Source organism: Danio rerio, chromosome 25, assembly GCF_052040795.2.
Source record: "Danio rerio strain M-AB ecotype USA chromosome 25, GRCz13ab, whole genome shotgun sequence".
Lineage (NCBI taxonomy): Eukaryota > Metazoa > Chordata > Actinopteri > Cypriniformes > Danionidae > Danio > Danio rerio.
Window position 1 is genome coordinate 1,012,501 of NC_141045.1, and position 25,084 is coordinate 1,037,584.

The 25,084-nt window shown below is 39.9% G+C and overlaps 1 protein-coding gene and 1 long non-coding RNA gene across 13 annotated transcripts in view; one reads left to right on the forward strand and one right to left on the reverse strand.

The window, feature by feature from the left end:
• The window catches only part of LOC147837614 (uncharacterized), a 24,514-nt gene extending 4,028 nt beyond the window's left edge, over window positions 1-20,486 (reverse strand). The window contains exon 1 of the long non-coding RNA XR_015525900.1: window positions 19,861-20,486. This is a non-coding gene — a long non-coding RNA (uncharacterized LOC147837614). The remainder of the gene's footprint in view (window positions 1-19,860) is intronic.
• The window catches only part of tmem117 (transmembrane protein 117), a 100,171-nt gene that overhangs the window by 33,378 nt on the left and 41,709 nt on the right, over window positions 1-25,084 (forward strand). For 3 of the 12 annotated variants that reach the window (XM_087310615.2, XM_087310619.2, XM_087310613.2), the window contains 5 exons: window positions 5,455-5,614; window positions 9,816-9,945; window positions 14,100-15,917; window positions 16,033-16,415; window positions 16,728-17,811. In XM_087310615.2, the coding sequence (XP_087166741.1) occupies window positions 5,455-5,614; window positions 9,816-9,945; window positions 14,100-14,740 (931 nt within the window). In that variant the 3' untranslated portion in view covers window positions 14,741-15,917; window positions 16,033-16,415; window positions 16,728-17,811. 12 annotated transcript variants of the gene reach the window in all.

The window sequence follows — 25,084 nt, forward strand, 5'->3', positions numbered from 1 at the left end:
ACCCCTAAAAACAGTCATGTTACAGCCATATCACCCTGCAGCCCAAGAGTGGTCACTCACTGAAGCTAAGCAGGGCTGAGCCTGGTTAGTGCCTGGATGGGAGACCACTAGGAACACTAGGTTGCTGTTGGCAGTGGTGTTAGTGAAACCAGCAGGGGGCACTCAACCTGAGGTCTGTGTACGTCCTAATGCCCCAGTAAAAGTGAAGGGGACACTACACTGTAGCGGTGTGACCCCGGTGTCCTGGCTAAAGCCCCTCCATCAGCCCTTACCCATCATGGCCTCCCAATCATCCCCTTCCACCGAATTGGCTCCATCACTGTCTCTCCTCTCCACCTATAGCTGGTGTGTGGTGAAGCCCTGGCGTCGTTGTTCTGTGGCTGCCGGAGCATCATCCAAGTGGAGCTGCACACTGGGGGTGGTGTGGAGAGACCTCCCTCATGACTGTGAAGCGCTTTGGGTGTATGATCATACATGATAAATACACTATATAAACACACATTACATTACATTACATAAAAAATGAAGAGTTGAACTACCCGAAATGTTAGATTTTAATTAAATTTAAAATTTAAAAACTTATTTTTTACTCAAATAAAATAGTTTTGAGCACAAAAGGTGTGATGTATCAATATGATACATAAAACATTTATAAAAACACGTATATGGTGAAAAATGGATCTGGATAAAAGGATTAATAAACATTTCAGTTCCAAAAGATGTGAATATTCTGACTATTTGTTCCTGCGTCAGCTTTAACAGGCTTAAGAATCAGTATAATCAAATACATAAAACTTATTTAGGGGAAATTTTAATCCAAATATTTTATCTGAAATATCTGTTTATGTGAAATAGGTCTGTGTTTACATAAACATACATTTTGTGTGATATTTCTTATTATGGCAAAATAATGAATTAAATAATAATGAATAAAGACAAATTTTCTGATTATTCTTATAACGTTTGACCTGAACTGTATGTATGATTTGACAGTTTATTTTGATAAACATCTAAAAAAATCTAAAATTGCATCTACATGAACACTTTACATTAGGCTCTGTGACTGCATGTTATTGTGTTAAATGATTTTGAATTAAAACGTGTGTGCCAGCGTATTGACCTTATTCTCCGCAGACGAGCGGGCGCTGCCATTTGAATCTTTTTGGCTCGAGACTTCCGGTCTCATTCACTTCCATTCATTTTTACACATTAAAAACTGCTGGTTTCGCTGCTTGATGTTGCAAACTGATATTTCCTTGTTATATTGTTCTACTTGGTCTGTATAGTCGTGCAAACATTTGTTTGTAGAGCAAGTAGTTTAACCGTTTTTTGCCGTTTATTATTCCTTGTCATTTCTCCCACAGGCGACTGAAACGGAAGTTCTAAGACAATCGCGAAAACAGACGCACTTCCGCATTTTAGAATAAGGTCAATACAGCTCATGGTATAATTATTTATTAAAATACAAAATTATACTCGTATAAAATGCAAAATAAATATTTTTAACAAAACATATTTATTTATTTTTTATTATTTGAAATTTTTAATAAAGATAATTTCAAAAACATTTGTGGCGCCCGTATGCGCCGCATATACTGCATACCCCCTTTTTGCGCCACTGATTTTACGTATTGTCAGTTTAGTGGCTAATTTGTACCAATTAGTACGTGTTTAGTCGTACGAAAATGTACAATTTTAAAAAGGAGGCGTGGCAGCTAACCCCACCCCTAACCACAACAGTCATTGGGTGATGAGCAAATCGCACTAAATGGTACGAATTAGATCGTACGGATTCATACGAATCAGCTACTAAATCAAGTTACGAATTGCCGTGAGATTGCGTTGGAGAGTGAGTGTGTATGGGTGTCTGACTGTGTCTTTGCATATGAGTTTGAGTGTGTGTGAAAGAGTGTCTGAGTGTGTGCCGGTGTCTGTCTCTGTGTGTGTGTGTGTGTGTGTGTGTGTGTGTGTGTGTGTGTGTGTGTGTGTGTGTGTGTGTGCGTGTGTGTGTGATTTTGCACTGATCTGGAGTGTGTATTATTCAGCGTCTCCATCCTCGCGTTGGCTACAGGATGTGTTTCCTCCCTTATTAATGTTCTCTGGGAGAGCGTCTCCATCCATCAGCACAGACAGACATCATTCACTCGCTCACTGTGCAGGAACTGTGTTTAGGGGAGATTATTATGGGCTGCTCATCATCTGACGGATGAAGGAGAGCAGCTGCAACACTTTAATATCAGCGTGTCTCTCCTGCACACTGACGAGGCTTTATCCTCCAACAACACTGTACACTGTGCAGAAGTCAGTACTGCTGTTTTATAAGGGCGGCATGGTGGCTCAGTGGTTAGCACTGTGGCCTCACAGCAGGAATGTCTCTGGTTCAAGTCCTGGCTGGGTCAGTTGGTGTTTCTGTGTGGAGTTTGCATGTTCTCCCCGTGTTGGTGTGGGTTTCCTGCGGGTGCTCCGGTTTCCCCCACAGTCCAAACACATGCGCTATAGGGGAACTGATCAACTACACTGGCCGTAGTGTATGAGTGTGTATGGGTGTTTCCCAGTATTTGGTTGCAGCTGGAGGGGCATCCGCTGTGTAAAACATAAGCTGGAATAGTTGGCGGTTCATTCCGCTGTGGAGACCCCTGATGAGTAAAGGGATGAATGAATACACTTCATTAAACATGTACACACAGACATCACCTATATGCTTTAAAACTGCAGGTTAATAATGTCTGGATATAATAACTTATATTTGATTGCAATATAATAACGCCACCTTTTGTAAAGCTGCTATACAAATAAACTTTTATTGAATGATTCAGTGATCAAGAAATATCTATTATTCTTATCATTGAATTATTTTATGAAATATATGTGTTTTTAATAGAAATTAACTTATTAAAGCATTTAATAAAGTTTTGTTTTGTTCCTTATTTGCATATTTTTAATGGGTATTTAAGATATGTTTTATTGACATTTAAAAATGAACTTATTAATGCCGTTAATTGATTAATTAATAAATTAAAATTAAATAAAATTGATAAATTATTGTTTCTTATTTACATTTATTTTTTAATAGTTCATTCATTTCCTTCATTTTCCTCCGTCTTAGTCCCTTTATTCATCAGGGGTCGCCACAGAGGAATGACCCACCAACTATTCCAGTATATGTTTTACACAGTGGATGCCCTTACAGCTGCAACCCAGTACTGGTAAACACCCATACACACTCATTCACACACAAACACTCATACACTGCGGCCAGTGTAGTTGATCAGTTCCCCTATAGCGCATGTGTTTGGACTGTGGGGGAAACCGGAGCACCCGGAGGAAACCCACACCAACACGGGGAGAACATGCAAACTCCACACAGAAACACCAACTGACCCAGCCAGGACTCGAACCAGTGACCTTCTTGCTGTGAAGGCACAGTGCTAGTCAAGTGTTTTAATAGTTATTTAGGGTATTTTTATTGACGTTTATTTTATTTTATACACATTTATAGTTGTTTTATGAAAAAACATTATTGTTTCTTATTTACGTTTTCATAGTTATTTGATATATTTTTAATCACGTTGTCTCTTTTTTATCCTTTTTTTAATTTTATTTCTTTATTTGTGTAATTCTTTCCCTGTTTCTTGTCTTTACTCATTTCTAAATCTCTTCTGATAACACATCTGTCCCCTTTAGCTTTTTTAATAACTATTTTTTAGGAGTTTTTCACCTTTTATTTGGATAGGAATAGGAGGTTACAGACTGGAAAGTGTTGGGAGCAGAGAGAGGAAGGGTCGGCAAAGGACCTGGAGCTAATCTGCTGTCAGTGTTCACCTTGTCCACTCGTGCTTCATTAAGCAGATATCGCCATTTGTACTTTTCTCAGCTCATATTGTTTTATTTAGCAATTTACGCACTGACCTTTGCTCAGCTCTAGATGTTTAGAAAGTGCTCTATTCATTCAATGTACACTAATAAACATTAACTAGATTCTTAAAGTTTGAGAACAAACTTTGAGGCTGCCTTGTGAAAGCGTGATGGTAATAGTTTATTTAGTTTAAACAGTTTTAATAAGTATGAAAAGATAGATAGATAGATAGATAGATAGATAGATAGATAGATAGATAGATAGATAGATAGATAGATAGATAGATAGATAGATAGATAGATAGATAGATAGATAGATAGATGATGGATGGATGGATGGTGTGCTAGCATGAGTCAAACAAGCCAACCCCCGCTTCTCTACGATGTTCTGATACTGAGATAAAGCTGCTGTTATATCGTTGGTAGGTTAGTCTGTTTTGTTGCTATGGAGTTGATTGACAGCTTAGACTGATAATGTATCAAAGCTTCTTGCCAGTATGAACAGTTAAAAGCAACACCCATGTCTCTATCACACTGCAGCATGACGATATCAATCTGAACCTCTATAATGGCAGTCTATGGGACTGTTGCTAGGGTGCCGTATCTGGTTGTTAGGGGTGTGGCTAGAAAGTTAAAAGCTCATCAGTTATTGGTAGTTTGGTAGTCTGAGTTAAATGAGCCCAGTTAGAAGTCTGTGCGACAGTCTGATGTAGATTTATGAGCTCACAAAGTTTGACCCAATGTAAAGTCAATGAGAGTCTTTTGCAGTGGAAGTCTATAGGACAGTTTCTAGGGTCCCAAAAGTGGGTTGCTAGGGTGTGGCCAGAAAGTTAAAAGCTCATCAGTTATTGGCAGTCAGGTAGTCTGAGTTAAATGAGCCCAGTTAGAAGCCTGTAGGACAGTCTGATGCAGAGTTATGAGGTCACTAAGTTTGGTCCAATGTTAAGTCAATGGGATTTTTCTGACGGTCCCGGGACGTTTTTCGGAAAACCAAAAGTCGGATCAGTCGGAAAAGATATAGCAACCCGAGTCAGACCAGTTTGGAGGTCTGGTGTGAGTTTGGTGGTCATAGCTTGAAAGCTCTAGGAGGAGATAGAGTTTAATTTTTAGTCTCAGAAGAAAAATAGGATAACAATAGTCTGGCTTGCCACACAAGCCAGCCTAATTATCTCATATTTATAGAATTATTTAAATAAATTTGGAGCTACCTATCGAGCGGTAGACGTCTCCTGAGTGTTATTTTATACTAGGCGCGTGCTTGTTTGCCTGTCGGGGAAATAATTTCGTCATTGAAGCGAAATTGTTTTGTATTTATAGATTACTAGTCGTAAAGTGTCATTTCTTAAGTGAAAGTGTTTTGCATTTAGTCAGGTGTGATCATTTCTTAAGCGTCAGTGTTAGTTGTTGTTGGATTTATCAGTTCACCTGGATAAACAACAGCAGCAGCTTTAGCATTTAATCCAAGTGTGTGTGTGTGTGTGTGTTTGTGTGTGTGTGTTTGTGTGTGTGACAGAGTTTGTCTTTTTCCTCCTGATGTTCTGACCTTGTCTTTCCAGCGGTCACTGTTGTATTTTTGATGTGTGTGTGTGTGTGTGTCAGGACGGTGCTCATCTGTCTGACCTCAGTGGTGGTTCTGGTCATCAGCACAGACTGGATCCGCTGGGATAATCTGAACCGCGGGTTTCTGCCCAGTGATGAGGTTTCCAGAGCCTTCCTGGCCTCCTTCATCCTGGTGTTTGACCTGCTCATCGTCATGCAGGTACACGCGCACGTGTATGTGTGTGTGTGTGTGTGTGTGTATTTGAATGTGTATGTGTTTGAGTGTGTATTTTAGAGTGTTTCAATGTTTGTGTCAGTCTGTACATTTGAGTTTGTGAATGTTGGTGTGTGTGTGTGTGTGTGTGTATTTTTGAGTGTGCTTCAGTGTGTGTATGTGTGCGCACATGTGTATGTGGGTTGTATGTATGTTTGAGTGCATGTGTGTGTTTCAGTGTGTGTATCTGTTTGAGTGTGTGTTTTGAGTGTTTCAGTGATTGTGTTTATATGGGTGTGTGTTTTAGTGTGTGTATCTGTTTGAGTGTGTGTTTTGAGTGTTTCAGTGATTGTGTTTATATGGGTGTGTGTTTTAGTGTGTGTATCTGTTTGAGTGTGTGTTTTGAGTGTTTCAGTGATTGTGTTTATATGGGTGTGTGTTTCAGTGTGTGTATCTGTTTGAGTGTGTGTTTTGAGTGTTTCAGTGATTGTGTTTATATGGGTGTGTGTTTCAGTGTGTGTATCTGTTTGAGTGTGTGTTTTGAGTGTTTCAGTGATTGTGTTTATATGGGTGTGTGTTTCAGTGTGTGTATCTGTTTGAATCTGTTTCAGGGATTGCACCTGGGTGTGTGTTTGAGTGTGTGTGTTTGTTTGTGTGTGTTTGAGTGTGTGTATTTGTGTGTGGGTTTAAGTGTGTGTTTCAGTGTGTGTATTTGTGTGTGTGGGTTTGAGTGTGTGTTTCTGTGTGTGTATTTGTTTGTGTGTGTTTGAGTGTGTGTATTTGTGTGTGTGGGTTTAAGTGTGTGTGTTTCAGTGTGTGTATTTGTGTGTGTGGGTTTAAGTGTGTGTTTTTCAGTGTGTGTATTTGTTTGTGTGTGTGTATTTGTGTGTGTGGGTTTAAGTGTGTGTGTTTCTGTGTGTGTAGGCTAAATGTGTTTCAGTGTGTCTATTCGTTGGTGTGTGTTTGAGTGTGTGTTTTAGTGTGTGTATTTCTTTGTGTGTGTTTCAGTGTGTGCATTTGTGTGTGTGGGTTTAAGTGTGTGTGTTTCCGTGTGTGTAGGCTAAGTGTGTTTCAGTGTGTCTATTCGTTGGTGTGTGTTTGAGTGTGTGTTTCAGTGTGTGTATTTCTTTGTATGTGTTTCAGTGTGGGTTTAAGTGTGTGTGTTTCAGTGTGTGTAGGCTTGAGTGTGTGTTTCTGTGTGTCTATTCGTTTGTGTGTGTTTGAGTGTGTGTATTTGTTTGTGTGTGTGGGTTTAAGTGTGTGTGTTTCAGTGTGTGTAGGCTTGAGTGTGTGTTTCAGTGTGTATTCGTTTGTGTGTAGGCTTGTAGGCTATTTGATTGTGTGTGTGTGTGTGTGTGTGTGTGTGTGAGTGTTTTCAGTGATTGTGTTTATGTGGGTGTGTGTGTGATTACAGCGTCTCAATCACTCACCTGTGTGTCTCAAGCATGTTGACATTCTGCGTCTGATTGTAATTATCCCCTCAGACGTTCGTTCATCTTCATCTGCGATATTTCACTTCTCTGTGGTCCACGTTGAAGGCGAGCGACGGCTAATCTCACACACCTGATATTTTATTCAGCGCTTAATTAACAGCGAGACCCCGAGCGGCCGCGGGACTCTTCACTCCAGCCCCTCCGCTGCCTTCATGCTCTGTAATTTAGGGTTCGTTTCTGTAAAACACAGTTATCATGGACGTCAATGAGGCGAAACCGCGAGCTGGGAGAAACTGTAATTAGCCGGCTCCTCGTTAGCGCTCCGCTAAGTCACGCGGATATATCAAAGGACTGTCAGTTTTGTAAACACAGGGATTATTAATGGCGTTCTCCTGCATTTCTGCCTTTGTGTCTCTGCGTCTCCATTCATTTCTGATTCTGAATAATGTCAGACAGAAACGTGCAGCAGAGATGAGGCAGACTCGCGCATTTCATTGTCTGAGTGTTCCAGCAGTCCACATGCTAAATACATCAAGCTAAACTAAACTATAATCCATATTTAGAGTCTTTGATTTATTTGCTACTAAGTTTTGTGGTTGCTAGGGTGTTTGGGGTAGTTGCTATGATGTTGCTAGGGTGTTTTGGGTAGTTGCTATGATGTTGTTAAGCTGTTTTGGGTAGTTGCTATGATGTTGCTAGGGTGTTTTGGGTAGTTGCTATGATGTTGCTAGGGTGTTTTGGGTAGTTGCTATGATGTTGTTAAGCTGTTTGGGGAAGTTGCTATGATGTTGCTAGGGTGTTTTGGGTAGTTGCTATGATGTTGTTAAGGTGTTTGGGGAAGTTGCTATGATGTTGCTAGAGTGTTGTGGTAGCTGCTGTGTAGTTGCTAATGGTGTTTGGGATAGTTGCTATGATAATGCTAGGGTGTTTAGGGTAGTTGCTGTGTGGTTGCTAGGGTGTTTGGTGTAGTTGCAAGAAAGTTGCTGTTTGGTTGCTAGAGTGTTTGGGTTAGTTGCCATGATTTTGCTAGGGTGTTTTGGGGTAGTTGCTTTGATGTTGCTAGGTGTTTTGGATAGTTGCTATGATGTAGCTAAGGTGTTTGGGATAGTTGCGGTGTGGTTGCTTGGGTAGTTGCTATGATGTTGCTATAGTGTTTTGGGTAGTTGCTATGATGTTGTTAAGGTGTTTAGGATAGTTGCTAGGGTGTTGCTGTGTGGTTGCTAGGGTGTTTGGGGTAGTTCCTATGATGTTGCTAGGATGTTTTGGGTAATTGCTATGATGTAGCTAAGGTGTTTGGGGTAGTTGCAGTGTGGTTGCTTGGGTAGTTGCTATGATGTTGCTGTGTGGTTGCTAGGGTGTTTTGGATAGTTGCTTTGATGTTGCTAGGGTGTTTGGGGTAGTTGCTTTGATGTTGCTAGGGTGTTTGGGATAGTTGCTATGATGTTGCTAGGGTGTTTAGGGTAGTTGCTATGATGTTGTTAAGGTGTTTGGGGTTGTTGCGGTGTTGTTGCTTGGGTAGTTGCTGTGTGGTTGCTAGGGTGTTTGGGGTAGTTGCTATGATGTAGCTAAGGTGTTTGGGGTAGTTGCAGCGTGGTTGCTAGAGTGTTTATGTTAATTGCTATGCTGTAGCTAATGTGTTTGGAGTTTTGGGTAGTTGCTATGATGTTGTTGTGTGGTTGCTAGGGTTTTTGGGTAGTTGTTATAATGTTTCTGTTTGGTTGCTAGGGTGTTTGGAGTAGTTGCTATGATGTCGTGTAGTAGCTAGGGTGTTTGGGATAGTTGATATGATGTTGCTAGGTTGAATTGGGTAGTTGCTATGATGTTGTTGAGTTGTTTGGGGTAGTTGCGGTGTGGTTGCTTGGGTAGTTGCTATGATGTTGTTTTGTGGTTGCTAGGATTTTTGGGTAGTTGTTATAATGTTTCTGTGCGGTTGCTAGGGTGTTTGGGGTAGTTGCTATGATGTAGCTAAGGTGTTTGGGGTAGTTGCAGCGTGGTTGCTAGAGTGTTTATGTTAATTGCTATGATGTAGCTAATGTGTTTGGAGTTTTGGGTAGTTGCTATGATGTTGTTGTGTGGTTGCTAGGGTTTTTGGGTAGTTGTTATAATGTTTCTGTTTGGTTGCTAGGGTGTTTGGAGTAGTTGCTATGATGTCGTGTAGTAGCTAGGGTGTTTGGGATAGTTGCTATGATGTTGCTAGGTTGAATTGGGTAGTTGCTATGATGTTGTTGAGTTGTTTGGGGTAGTTGTGGTGTGGTTGCTTGGGTAGTTGCTATGATGTTGTTTTGTGGTTGCTAGGGTTTTTGGGTAGTTGTTATAATGTTTCTGTGCGGTTGCAAGGGTGTTTGGAGTAGTTGCTATAATGTTGTGTAGTAGCATGATGTCGTTAGACTGCATGTGATGATGAGAAGATGACGGATGTTTACTGTATAAAGACCAAAATAGCCTTAAACCATGACTACATGCACTACAGAATGTTACGTTTGCACACACACACACACACCCACAAATGACATGTAAACACATGAGCTTTTAACAGTGTAATACTCTCTACTCTAGAATACTTTTGTAAGGTCTACTTTTTCTAGTGCTTATTAATTCCCAAAACAATTATTTATTTTTGGTCATTAATATTTTATTTCATTAACATTATTCAGCAACTGTTGTTAGTTTTGTTTAATTGTAATTTTCTGAATGATTATTTTATTAAAGTAGTTTTAGCAATAGTCTTAGTGTTCGTTCACTGAAATATACCTGTGTTTCGCTTCTCCTTGCAGGACTGGGAGTTTCCTCACTTCATGGGTGATCTGGACATGAATCTCCCGGGTCTGTCCACCACTCAGCTAAAGATCCGACTGCCTGTCTGCAAGCGCATCTTTAAGGAGGAGTATCACATTCACATCACCGGTAAATCAGCGATGACGGTTAAAGTCGCGTCGAATTAATAAATACATTTTAAAAAGACGCATTCCAAGTTACCATACGTTCACACCAAAAGCGGCGAGAGCGTCAAAGTAGCCGGAAGTTCATTCATTTTCAATGAGAGCCAGCGGCGAGGAGCAGCGCGGCGCGTCTTCGCCGGCGTGAGCGTCGAGGAGAGTTGAAATGAAGTCAACTTTATGGTCATGAGCTATGACGCGGTTTGGCGGCAAGCAATCAGAATGAAGACGTCCATCGCTTAATAGCAGTTCAGAGAACACAGACCTGTGAACTTTGGTTCCGACCACAGTTGTTCCCAAGGGTTTGATTATTGCGGTCGCCGGATTTCCAATTATTTACAATTTTTTTCCTACAGGAACAAACATTAAATAAGTTACTGGCGAGTTACTGATGTTCATTAATGCTATATAAATTTATCTTGAAAAAGCGTGAATCTCACGCGATGTGACAGTACAAAACAGTACAGCTGCTTCAGGATATTTCAGACAAATGGACACATATTGGATAAATAGAGCAAAGCCACACCACACGCAACTTGATCTTCCATTGTTGTATGAATTTGATAAGAAGTGCGCAACATTTTCACGCTAAAAACATGCCTTATGCAGGAATGTAACTGATATGCTGCAACGGCTCCTTTAAATATGAGATCAATGTAGCGAGTTTTGACGCTCTCGCTGAAGGAGCTGAAGGCAGAGAGCGTTGTTGCCAGAGTGGCCAGAGCGACCTTGGACGCTCTTGCCGCTTTCGGTGTGAACGTACGGTTAGGGTAATTAGGCAAGTCATTGTATAACAGCGGCGTGCAGGAATTACACTCATTACTAAGCCATACCTGAGCGAATATTCAGAGTAGCGGTGAACAATATAGGGAGTCTGTCACAGGCTGACATTGTTCAGAAATGACCCAATGTCAATATAAAAGCAACGATAACTACATTATTGATGCTGTAAAAGGACCTTATGAAGCTGAAAATAGTCACATCAGTCTTTCAGCAGGAGATTTCAGTGGACTTCTGTGCATATAACCCATACATAACAACACAATCTACATCAGCTCTGCTTGACTAAAAGAGATTTAAAACATGGCATGACCTGTCTAACAGAACCACTTCCGTCATGGTGTCCTCCTTCCTCCAGCGTGCAAAAGTTTTGATTCAGCATTTGATTTGACTGCTCTGATCTCATGTGTCCCGTGTGCAGACGGCTGCAGATGTACAAATCTACATTTGCTGACTGACGGTTTGGGCTACTTATCTGAACATTTTTCAGTCTTCTGCCTCACCCAGAATATAAAAATACATATAAACACAGGGCTCGAAATTAACCTTTTTTTATCTTGGTAGCAACGGCGCTCCTAACTTTAAAAATGTAGGCGCATCAGCCAAAATTTAGTCGCACACACCAATTATAAGCACTGTTACTACAAGTGTAAATAAACAGATTTATTGCATTTGAAATCAACAGTAATCAAACTAACAAGCAAAAAAATAAATGCATCCGTGAGGAAAAATTATAGGCTGATGCGCCTAAATTTGTAAAGTTAAGAGCACCGGTGCTACCTAGCTAAAAGGTTCATTTCGAGCCCTGTATTGTAATTATTCTTGCCTTTAATTTCTTTATAATTTTTTTCGTACATGCTTCACACTCCTACAAGATCACCTCAACCAACCTTTATGAATCTGGTGGTGTTATATTCATATCGCAGCCAAACAAAACATCGCAATGTCATGTTTTTGCAATATGATGACAGCACCTAAAATCCGCACACTTGCGCCTCAAGTAGGGCACGACAGCAAGTGTACAGTGAGCACAATTATGCCAATGAATCAAGTGGTAGTGCTCAAAGCTGTCACCCGGGACAGGACGGGTGAATTAATTTCTTTCCCAAAGGGACGCGCTGTCAGAATATTAGCTCGTTAGATACGTCTCTTTATAATTGTGTGTTTGAAGGCAGCGTCCGTAATGCATACTAATTACTGTTTGCTCATCTGTAAACGTGGCTTTATGTAACGGACTGCTGCTGAAGCCGGTGAGCAAACAGGCGTTATCATCCCTCTCTTTCCGTCCCGCTGTGTTTTGCTCACTGTATGGAGCGTCCCGACGGGAATATATGAGCTGGGAAAATGGCCTTCCTGCTCAACGATTCGTGCGAGTCTTTAACCTTACTGTTTGGAGCGGTGATTTAGCGTTGGGGAATAACCTCACATGAGTGCATTAACAGCCAGAGCCATTAGAAAGCCAATCCAAACCCAATTATTACACTTGCTGGAGCGGCCGGCTGACTCTGAAACACACGCTGGGATGAATATTCCCAACAGGCGGATGCTCCATCAGGCTAGCTGCAAGGATGCTGCAGTGCGCTTGCTATGATATTGCAGGTGGTTGCCAGGATGTTACTATGCTAGGGTGTTTTAGGGTGTTGCCGATTTCCATTATGTTTCAGTGCAGTTGCTAGGGTGTTTTGGGCAGTTGCTAGGGTGTTTTATGTAGTTGTCCATTGACATTATGTTTCCATGCAGTTTCTAGGGTGTTTTTGGGTAGTTACCAATTGCCATTATGTTTCCATGCAGTTGCTAGGGTGTTTTGGGCAGTTGCTAGGGTGTTAGTTGCTAGTTGTTGCCGTTTGCCATTATGTTTCCATGCAGTTGCTAGGACGTTGCTATGCAGTTGCTAGTGTGTTTTGGGCAGTTGCTAGGGTGTTTCCATGCATTTGCTTGGGTGTTTTGGGCAGTTGATAGGATGTTGCCATGCAGTTGCTAGGGTATTTTGTTGAGCAGTTGATAGGATGTTGCTCGACAGTTGCTAGCATGTTTTTGGGCAGTTGCTAGGGTGTTTTAGGGTGTTGCCAGTTGCCATTGAGTTTCCATGCAGTTGCTATGGTGTTTTGGGTAGTTGCTAGTGTGTTGCTATGCAGTCGCTATGATGTTTTGGGTAGTTGCTAGGGTGCTGCTATGCAGTTGCTTGGGTGTTTTGGGCAGTTGCTATGGTGTTTTAGGTAATGTCAATTGCCATTATGTTTCCATGCTGTTGCTTGGGTGTTTTAGGGCATTTGCTAGGATGTTGCTAGGGTGTTTGGGGCAGTTGCTAGGATGTTACTATGCAGTTGCTAGGGTGTTTTAGGTAATTGTCAATTGCCATTATGTTTCCATGCCTCACTCCCCTGGTGTTGGGGGTGAGGTGTCTAAGTAACTGAACCATGCACCGGGTTTCGGGCAGCCGCTGCGATCGGATAGTCCAAAGTTGGCAACCTGGGGCTGTTACAAACGGTACCAAAAATCTGTACCAAAGGCGACCTGAGGGTTTTATAGACTGTACCAAAAAGCTAAGAACTGGGCATGGGTGAAATTACGGGAGTTTTCCTGGAGAAATAACAAAAACGGGAGGGTGGCGGGAGATGGGTCTAAAATATGGGAAACAATGGAGTGTTGGCAGGTATGCTGGGTTCACATGCGCGCCTTCATTGGAAATGACAAACTGACACGCTTAGTTTATTGAAATTGCTTCCAAGGCGTGCGCTCAGCAGCCACGTTTTAATAAAACGATAGCGCTTTATACCGAAACTTCATTCCAAACTCCTTTTTTTTTTTTATTGATATTGGCAATGGTGTTTGATCAATGAATATCGATACCGATTTTATTGCCCAGCCCTATATGTTCTTCTGGGTCTGCTCCTATACAGTTGCCAGGATTTCCCTCTCAGTACCACTATAAATATGCAGAATTTCTGTCTTGTTTCTAGTCCAAATATCTAAAAATTCTTAAATCAGAGAGCATTTTCTGGATAAGTAAAGCATACAGTTTTGATTTCAGACATTATGAGTCAAAATTAAGCGAGTTTTTCCTTCAAACAAGTTAATGATCTGCCAATAAGGTAAGCGAAATAAACTTATTTCAAACCAAAAACAAGATTGTTTTACCTCCCCCACTGGCAGATTATTAAAGGAAAAGCTCATTTAAAGTTGACTCATTATTTCTGAAAACAAAACAATACATTTCACCTGTCCAGAAAATGCTTTTTGATTTAAGAAATGTGAAATATTTGGACTAGAAATGAGAAAAAAACAAGAGGGATGTACACTGAGATGAATTTTCAACATGCTAATTCTTCTTTCTTTCCTCAGGGAAGTGGTTCAACTATGGCATCATCTTCCTGGTTCTCATCCTGGACCTCAACATGTGGAAGAACCAGATCTTCTACAAACCCTATGAATACGGTCAGTACGTCGGTCCAGGAGAGAAGATCTACACCGTGGAGGATCCGGATACTCTGCAGGAGTTCAACCGTAGCATGCTCACCTGGGAATGGCGCTCCACCAACATAGACCCCCGCACCAACCAGACGTACGTTCAGAGCGACATGTTTCTCCACAGCCGCTACGTGGGCGCTAGTTTAGATGTTAAATGCCTGGCGTTTATCCCCAGTCTTGCAGCCTTCGTGCTCTTTGGGTTCTTCATCTGGCTTTTTGGACGTTTTCAAGATAGCGAAACAATCCCTGAAAACAAAGACAAGAGCTACGAGCGCATCAAGCGTAAATCGCCGTCTGATCTGGGCGTCACGCCAGAGGAGGTCAACATTAGCATGAGCGAGGCTTTGAAGAGGAGCGGGACGCCGATGCTGCTGTTGGTGGACACTCATCATTTTGGGTCATCAAATAACTCCATGTCTCTGTGTTCAAACGAAACCCAGGAGACTCAACCCAGTGTAGCTATCGACAGCGCCGGGCCTGAAGACATGGCGGACGTCAAACAGCTCACTCCATAATCCAAGCCAAAGGTCAACTAGATGCAACAAGCCAAAGCTGTGGCCATGAATCAGTGCACTGCGAATCGATTCTGAGATTTTCCAAATGCATTGCGATTCTGAGCTTTTACCGACAGATGGCGCTGTGTGCTCCACGAACACATGCCTTGAACACAATCCAAAATATTTAATAATGTTAGGGATGAAAACACTCCAAAGGCATGCGCTATAGGTGAACTGAAAAAACGTATATGGCCGTAGTGTATGAGTGTTTGTAAATGAGAGAGTGCATGGGTGTTTTCCAATGCTGGGTTGCAGCTGGATGGGCAATTGGCGGTTCATTCTGCTGTGGTGGCCCTTGATAAATCATGAACTGAGCTGAAGGATAGTAAGTGAGTGAGTGTTTCTAGTGAGTTGTGTTTATCTTATGGCATAAAAGCTGAGGTACAATTGACCAATTACAGTACACCACTCAGCCAAACGCACAAGTGCTCTTAATCAGGAGCACTTGAGTATAGAGGTAAAAACCAGCCTAGAGCACCATCTGCTGTTCAAAACTAGCCTACAATGTGGTCTGCACTCCAAAACTAGCCTAGAGCACCAATTGCTGTTAAAACTAGCCCAGAGCGCCACTGTCAAACTAGCCTAGAGTGCCACTCTGTCAAACTAGCCTAGAGCCCTGTCTGCTGTTCAAAACTAGCCTAGAGCATCACTCGCTGTTCAAAACTAGCCTAGAGCATCACTCGCTGTTCAAAACTAGCCTAGAGCATCACTCGCTGTTCAAAACTAGCCTAAAGCATCACTCGCTGTTTAAAACTAGCCTAGATCATCACTCACTGTTCAAAACTAGCCTAGAGCGCCACTCTGTCAAACTAGCCTAGAACCCTGTCTGTTTTTAAAACTAGCCTAGAGTGTCACTCGCTGTTCAGAACTAGCCCAGAGCGCCGTTTGCTGTTCAAAACTAGCCTAGAGCATCACTCCTTGTAAAACTAGCCGAAAGTGATCTCTGCTGTATAAAACTAGTCTAGAGCACCACTCTGTCAAACAAGCCTACAGCCCAGTCTGTTGTTAAAACTAGCCTAGAGCGCCACTCTGTCACACTAGCCTAGAGCCCTGTCTGCTGTTATAAACTAGCCTAGAGTGCCACTCACTGTCATACTAGCCTAGAGCCCTGTCTGCTGTTATAAACTAGCCTAGAGTGCCACTCACTGTCATACTAGCCTAGAGCCCTGTCTGCAGTTATAAACTAGCCTAGAGGGCCACTCACTGTCATACTAGCCTAGAGCCCTGTCTGCAGTTATAAACTAGCCTAGAGTGCCACTCACTGTCATACTAGCCTAGAGCCCTGTCTGCAGTTCAAAAAAAGCCTAGAGCACCACTCGCTGTTCATAACTAGCCTAGAGCGCCGTCTGCTGTTCAAAACTAGCCTACAACGTAGTCTGCACTTCAAAATGAACATAAAGCAGCATCTGCTGTTCAAAACTAGCCTAGAGCGCCACTCTCTGTCAAACTTGCCTAGAGCCCTGTCTGCTGTTCAAAACTAGCCTAGAGCGCCACTTTCATTCAAACTATCCTAGAGCCCTGTCTGCTGTTTAAAACTAGCCAAGAGCGCCACTCGCTGATCAGAACTAGCCTAAAGCCCTGTCTGCTGTTCAAAACTAGCCTAGAGCGCCACTCTCTGTCAAACTTGCCTAGAGCCCTGTCTGCTGTTAAAACTAGCCTAGAGCGCCACTCTCTGTCAAACTTGCCTAGAGCCCTGTCTGCTGTTAAAACTAGCCTAGAGCGCCACTCTCTGTCAAACTTGCCTAGAGCCCTGTCTGCTGTTAAAACTAGCCTAGAGCGCCACTCGCTGTCAAACTAGCCTAGAGCCCTGTCTGCTGTTAAAACTAGTCTAGAGCGCCACTCGCTGTCAAACTAGCCTAGAGCGCCACTCTCTGTCAAACTTGCCTAGAGCCCTGTCTGCTGTTAAAACTAGCCTAGAGCGCCACTCGCTGTCAAACTAGCCTAGAGCCCTGTCTGCTGTTAAAACTAGCCTAGAGCGCCACTCGCTGTCAAACTAGCCTAGAGCCCTGTCTGCTGTTCAAAACTAGCCAAGAGCGCCACTCGCTGTTCAGAACTAGAGCGCCATCTGCTGTTCAAAACTAAACAAGAGCCCCCACTGCTGTTCAAAACTAGCCTAGAGCGCCACTTGCTCTTCAAATCTAGCCTACAGCGCTGTCTGCTGTTCAAAACTAAGCTCGGAATCAATTTCAGAGAATTGCAATGAATTTTAAAAATCAGCGAATCGACTCGCATGGATGTTATCGCCACAGTCCTACAGAAAACCTCTAAAGTATGTTGCTGATTGGCTTTTGAGGTTTAAAGAAAACCATCCAAAAGACATCACAGACTCTATCGTGAAATTTCTATTTTTATATGAAGCTCTTGAGCGATCTTGCACATGGCGCCGACTTTTTGAACTTCTCCACGTTCCTCAAACACGTCCTTCGAGGACGCTGGTCAATGGTGCTGGACGTGTGATGTTTTTATACTTCTTTTTTAATGTAGATACTCCTGTGCCTATATGTATAAGACACTGCAGTGAATGCATGGCATGACGGTCATGAAAAATACTCGTAATGAACACCTAGAGCTGTGCCTTCATTAAAAACACCTGCGCATGGGTCACAGATCCAAGTCTGATCACTATCTGTAAGGCTACTTATTGTTTTAGGAAGTGAGTTCATGAACTGGTTGTCGTATGTATGCGGGAACGTCTTAAAATATCTCCGTCTTTAGGATGTTATTGTCGTATAAATGTATCCCTATAAACCAAACTGCTGTGCAACTGAATATACGTTTACATGCATGTGTAGGGATATCTGAATGATATGCACTTGTTACTTCTTTCTTTTCTTTTGCATTTTCAGATTCAACCAAAGCAATGCCATCTAATCCCCGTGTTGTTTTGACCGCTTTCTCCAGTGTTTTGTTTTCATGTTGGTCCTGTGTGTTTTTCTGATGTGCAGGTGAGCCCCTCTTGAAAGGTTCAGATGGTAAATATGAGATATATTTGACTCGAAGCCTGTTATCAATAAACGACCTTCGTTTGACACGCAGGTACTGTGTTATTTCAGCGCTTGCATGTTATCTGTGGAAATGGTTCTTCTCCAATCGAGGTGCTCCCAAAGTGGCGACTGCTGGCGTTTGCCGCCGGTAGTCGTGATCCGTCGTGACCTTGTTGCCAAGCAACCCCTGTGGGCCGACCTTCGTCCAGATGTTGATCCGGTTCTGCAGAAAGTGGCAATCAAACCCATTTATAGGAGCATTTTGTCAACATCCATTAGGCACCATTACGGGTCACAACACAAGGGTTATGAAAGCGTTTCTTCACTGAAGGTGATTTATTAAAGCTTTCAGAAATCTGCATGTGGCACATTACGACTTCATATGTGGCCACTCTCACTGTTTGCCCCCGTGGAGAGACGTGCAGAAGTTTCTTTGAAAATATTGCACTTTATAATAGATGCTCTGTTATTTCTTCTGAGAGTTGTTGTCTGCCTTGTGTTGTGTTGCGCTCTGACATGATAATTCTCTATCTTTTCAATACAATAGCTGTAAACCTGAATTTTCTTGCTGCATTTGCACGCCTTTCAATCTCCACACAACACACTCCTAATCTGTTTTGCCTCAATCTCAAGGGAATCTGGACCTCGCTTGGCTTTTTTGTTGCCGTGCCAGAAAAAACCTCTGATTCTGGTAAATCTGTTGCCCACCGTCTGACCGTAAGTACGTCGCTGATCTTCAATATCTATGATTATGCAGAGGAACTAACTATTGATTTTTTTTTGCTGCCACAGATGGACGCGCATACTGTATTAGCAAAGCAAGTTAGATGAGAACATTACGTAGAATTAATCCCTGATGACCTACAGCCAAATACTGCAGGTAACCTAATAATATGCTAATTTGGGGTACAAATTTACCATTTAGAAGAATGTTGGTAAAGATAAATGAATATGTGCATATATATAAATACATATATATATATATATATATATATATATATATATATATATATATATACACAGTTGAGGTCACAATTATTTGCCCCCTTTGAATTTTTTTCTTTCTTGAATATTCCCGAAATTATGTAGAACAGATTCAGGAAATGTTTACAGTTTGTCTGATAATATTTTTTCTTCTGGAGAAAGTCTGATTTGTTTTATTTCAGCTAGAATAAAAGCAGTTATTTTTTTTTTTTTAACATTTTAAGGTGAATATTATTCGCCCCTTTAAGCTATATATTTTTTTCAATAGTCTCCAGAACAAACCATCATTACACAATGACTTTCCTAATTACCCTAACTTGCATAGTTAACCTAATTATCCTAATTAAGCCTTTAAATGTCACTTTAAGCTGTATAGAAGTGTCTTGAAGAATATCTAGTCTAATATTATTTACTGTCATCATGACAAAGAGAAAATAAATCAGTGATTAGAGATGAGTTAGTACCAGAAATTGTGGGAAAAAATAAACAAGGGGGACGAATAATTCTGACTTCAACTGTATAAGAAAGCCAACTGATGTGTGAAATTAATGGGTCCAAAAACATTTATGCATAGACCACCTTTACAATAATACTGAAATAAAAATGTATATAACATCACGTTTATGTTTTACAAAATAATACAAATATAAATGTATTAAAAACCATAACATATGACGACTGTCATGACAATAACTGTTGTTATTATGCAAATCATCAAAATAAAATGTTCAATATTCCAAAAATATTATGAAAATAACTAAACTGTAAGTGAGCCTATATACTATAATTACTAAATATGACACAAATATAATATATTTTTAAAAATCTATCAATTGTTTCCTCACATTTTATCTCAAACATGAAAATAAAGGCACATGATATGTATTCAAATTAATCTTAAAGTAACTTAAAAATATATATTTTTAAAGGCCCTCTTGTTTTTGGAGCATACATAGGCTGGATGTGTATGTAAAAACAGTCTTTAAAGTGTGTGTGTGTGTGTGTGTGTGTGTGTGTGTGTGTGTGTGTGTGTGTGTGTGTGTGTGTGTGTGTGTGTGTGTGTGTGTGTGTGTGTTAAATTGGCCAGGTTTCTCGACAGCAGACGTGTACCTCATTTAAAACCGTGAACTCGGTCGCCTCGAGCTCTTGAATTGAGTCGTGATCGGTGGGGATTTTCTCCGGTTTTCCAGCAGATCATCTGTCATGTCGGGCACTCGCTCGTGTCTCCGTGATCACAGTACGGAAAGACTCAAACTCGTGACAGAGACGGAACCGCCGCTCGGTATCTGTCACTCAGTCCTCCATCACGGCGGAAATGAAGCGCGCGCGCGGGAATCCTGTGTCAGAGCGCTTCAATTGGAATTCCGCCGCTGTCCGGGTCTCAACCGACAGGGCAAATCCCCGTTCCGAGCCACTCACACGTTCCTCCGAGAAAACCCAGCAGCCTTAATATCTCAGTGCACTTCCAGAGATAGAAAGAGTCCATTTTTATCAAGCGTGCTGCAGGGAAAGTCATGAGTCTATCACACTGTCCTTGAGAAGCGCAGTAATGAGCGGTTTCGCGGGAAAAGCCGTTAACGGTCTCGCAGCGATATTCAAAATTTAAAATAAATAAATAAGTAACGGACGACCAGAGCGTTTTCCCTCAACGGCAGCTGCAGACGGAAGATAAACTTAAGCGTGGACTGCAGGAGCTGATAAGATATCACATTTACTGGTTATTATGAGGGAGAATCAAGAGCGCTTCGTTTTCCAGACGTTTGTCGATGTTTCAGGACAGTTTCGCTCATCTCAGCTGTCATTCTCGTGTAAAATCGATTGTGTTTTTGGCTCCATCTGTTGAATTAAACCACTGAGGCCTGTTGCATCAACTGCTAGTTGTACAGGTTAGTCAGGTGTTTATCAGGGGTTTTATGTGGACTTAAACAACCCTAAATCTTCTCTGACATTGATTCCAGACCTGTATGGCATTTTGCCTGTTAAACACAACACATTTATTGCTTGATTTCCCCAAAATATTAAAATGGCGGGCATGTTATAAAGAGCTCACAGAAACTGTTCAACGGTAAAGTCTATAGGATACAACTGCAGATATGCACATCAATATAGCAGAATTTTTTATGACACAATATAACAATAATTTATTATTTTACAGTACTGTGATGGTTGAGTTTAGGGTAGGGGTAGACGTTAAAAACACAATTTATTGGGTAATTTAATAAATAACATAATTAATACTCTGTACAGCTACTGTTTTTACGTTACTGTGATGGTTGAGTTTAAGGTTGGGGTGGGGGTAGACGTTAAAAATAAAATGTGTTGGGTAATTTAAATGACATAAATAATACTCTGTACAATTACTGTTTTTACATTACTGTGATGGTTTGGTTTAAGGTAGGGGTAGACGTTAAAAATACAATTTATTGGGTAATTCAGTAAGTAATACTCTGTACAATTACTAGTTTTACATTACTGTGATGGTTGGTTTTAGGGTTGGGGTGGGGGTAGACGTTAAAAATACGATTTATTGGGTTATTTAAAAAAATCACATTTTTTAAAGTTTGTCCTGCGCCCTTGCGTTTTTTTTAGTTACTTTGGTTTGGTGCGTTATTCTTATCGTTGCTATTATTCAAAAAAGGTAATTATTCGCACTCAATTGCTTCGTACTGTTTTTATTTTTTATTTTTCTTACATTTTACGGGTGATAAAAGACAGAGGTTTCGGCACAAAGCCTTCCTCAGTGTGTGACATAATTCTTTAACTCCACCCTTTTATCTCATAGTTAATCACAATGTGCAATTAGTTAGACCGTCACTCTCATTTCATTATCCATTAATCACACAACTTAAAATCTTCACAGCCATAAAAATAAACAATCTTCCCTTTTCCGACCTCACTCTACAGAGATAAAGTGCATCTACTATTATCATTAATCAGGTGTACATCAATACAATTAAAATCTAACAGTTAACATTAAAAGTTTTCTACATTTGACAATTACTCAAAGATTAAAAATCACAAGTCTTACCTTCACCTCTACCCACATAACCAATTATACAAGAGACATTTACCCTCATCTTCAAAAACGATTTGCGAAACATAAAAAACCCACATTCAAAAACCATTATAAGAACACAGCATATCAATTATCATCATATATTTTTAACAGTTTTCATTACAATATATCATGATCAATTACTCGAAAAATACCTTTACCTTCCAAAACATCATCTCGCAAGAAAACAGCACATCAAACATCAAGTTTATCAGTCCTCTCCTTTTCATTACAATATCATGATCAATTACTAGCAAAATACATTTACCTTCAATAACATTACATAAGAAAACAGCACATCACATATCATCAAGTTTATCAACATTCTATTTTTCTAATTTAATAAATAACATAAGTAATACTCCGTACAATTACTGTTTTTACATTACTGTGACAGTTGGGTTTAGGGTTGGGGAGGAGGTAGACAATAATATAATTTAAAATTAAATAATTTTCGTTACATTCTGGCCGCAACCATATCTGATCTAGCAACATCCCTGTACAACACAAGTCATGTATATCAAAGCTTCTATGTTGTCACAAAATGTTAATCTTTTTATCTCATAAATGTGAGTATATTATTACTTGAGTTCATAAATGTGAATTCTGTTTACATGTTGTGACGTAAACTTAATGTATTGAGGAAAAGTATTATTGCTAAATGTAAACATTTGAGAGAAAACATGATGCAAGTTAAGACTGATGGCAGTTTTTCACACTTTCACATGTTCAGCTTTTTTGTAGAAGTCTGACTTTTTTTTGTTTCTATTCTTAAAACTCTCACATGATTTCTTGCAGTTCTGATTCATCACTGTTCTCAGTTTATACCTTGCAATCCAGATTAGTTTTTTATGACTTTTTCCTTGTTTTTAAGTCTCACAGTTCAAATGATTACATCTCTAATGTTTTATCTCACCATTCTGCCTTTTTTTCTTGCAATTTTGATTAAATCACAATTCTGAGTTAATAAATACCTCGCAAATCTGACTTTATATCGAGAATGTTTTTTACAATTCAGATTTTATAACTTTCTGTTCTGAATTAATTAGTTTCTGAACATAATATCAGCCAGAACACATAATATTTACATAATAAATAATGCTACTGTTTGTAATTGTAATGTTTTATTAGGTTTTAAACTCTTGTAAATATGTTGGTAACACTTTAGTTTAGGTAACTTCTGGCTTATGACAATTTCTAAATTAATTGAATTAATTTTCCTTCGGCTTAGTCCCTTTTTTATCAGGGGTCTCCACAGCGCAACGAACCACCAACTATTCCATCATATGTTTAACACAGCGGATACCCTTCCAGCTGCAACCCAGTACTGGGAAACACCCATACACTCATTCTCACACACACACTCTCATACACTACGGCCAGTGTAGTTGATCAGTTCCCCTATAGCGCATGTGTTTGGACTGTAGGGGAAACCGGAGCACCTGAAGGAAACCCACGCCAACACACGGAGAACATGCAAACTCCACACAGAAATGCCAACTGGCCCAGCCGAGACTCGTACCAGCCACCTTCTTGCTGTGAGGCCACAGTGCAACACCACTGAGCCACCACGCCTCCCAAATAAAATGTTTATTAGCACTTATGATGTATGATCTGATTTTCCATCCCTAATTCTATACACAATACCTAAAGCCAACTACTATACTATTAATAAGCAGGTAATTAGTAGTTTATTGAGCTTAAAGTCTTTATTATTATTTGTTGTTTATTATTGTTATTAATAAATGGATATTTACTTAAATTAAAGTGACCATAGTTAATGTATTACATATATATATTAGCCATGAATTACCCTGTTAAATCCATATTTAAAATCCTGACTCAGATTAGCATTGCAGCACTGAATGGGGTGGAGCTTCATGCTGTCACTCAAACATCCAGCCAATCAGATTCCTCCGCAGGATCTCCTGTGCGGTTTTTAATAGCGAGCAGAAGCCGTAATATCAGCTCCCCGACAGTCGTAGCATCTGCCGCCGTGGGTTTCTCTCTCTGATAGTAAATTGGTCATTTAGGAGCCAGCTGGAATCAGGCCGGTGCATGCTGGGATTCCTCCGTCCCGCCGCTGGGGCCCGCTGGGGACATATGGCCCCTGTGCCAGATCTGGCCCAACACTGGAGCCGCTCCACAACAGGCTTTTATTATATTTATAACACTCCAGATATTATTACAGTCCTGTCAGGAACATTCATGACCACAAGGATATTTTTCTTTATTCATTAGCTGAAACTGACCACAACGCAGGAGCGTATTAGTGCAATGTAAACAAGTTCTCAACATTGAAGGCGTCCGTTTATGTTTAATTTGTGCATGCATGTGTATGTTTACATTTATCATTTCAACTTTTGAAAATGATTATTTTTCTCCATTTCTCAGTGAATATAGACTATATATTGTGGTGCATTTAAACAAATCAGTTTTATTAAATGGTTATATTCATTAAAATAATAGTTTGATCACAGAACATCGATAGGAATAGAAAGATAATACATTTACATTTAAACCAGCTATTTCACAAAAAAGAAATAAATACTAACTACTAAATTTCAACTGTTTCTCTTAATTTTTGCTGTTTATTAAAATTGTCTGTAGTTTTATTTCCCCCAATATATTCATTTGGTTGTTCTTATTTTTGTACTGTAATCTTAATTTTTTTTCTTACATTAGTTTATAGTTTTTGTATAGTTGTTAGTTGAATCCATTTTTATTTATGCAATTCTGTAATGATTTCACTTAATGCTATTTATTTACAATTTCTTGTTAAATATATACATATTTTGTAATAACACTGAACTGTTTTACCTAATTTTAATTATGTATTTATTTATTTTTTAACCTTTTAGTGTTTGTTTATATATATTTATATATATATATATATATATATATATATATATATATATTTTTTTATATATATATATATATATATATATATATATATATATATTTATATATAATTATTATTATTATTATTTCTTACAATTTTCCTCAAGTTAGCTTTGTCATGTTTTTCCATTTTGCATTTATTCATTAATTTAATGATTCATTCTCATTTTAGTGCTGTAATTTTTATTATCCACATCATTCACTCTTTATTTATTTATTTACATATTTTCTATAAACATTCCCAGTTAAAAAAAAATACTTTTTATTTTAGTGGTGTAATGTCATTCACATCTTTCCTTCTTTATTTACAATTTTCTATTTTTATTAACATTCCCGGTTTTAAAAATTTTGCATTATACCGTCCATTTTGCATTTATT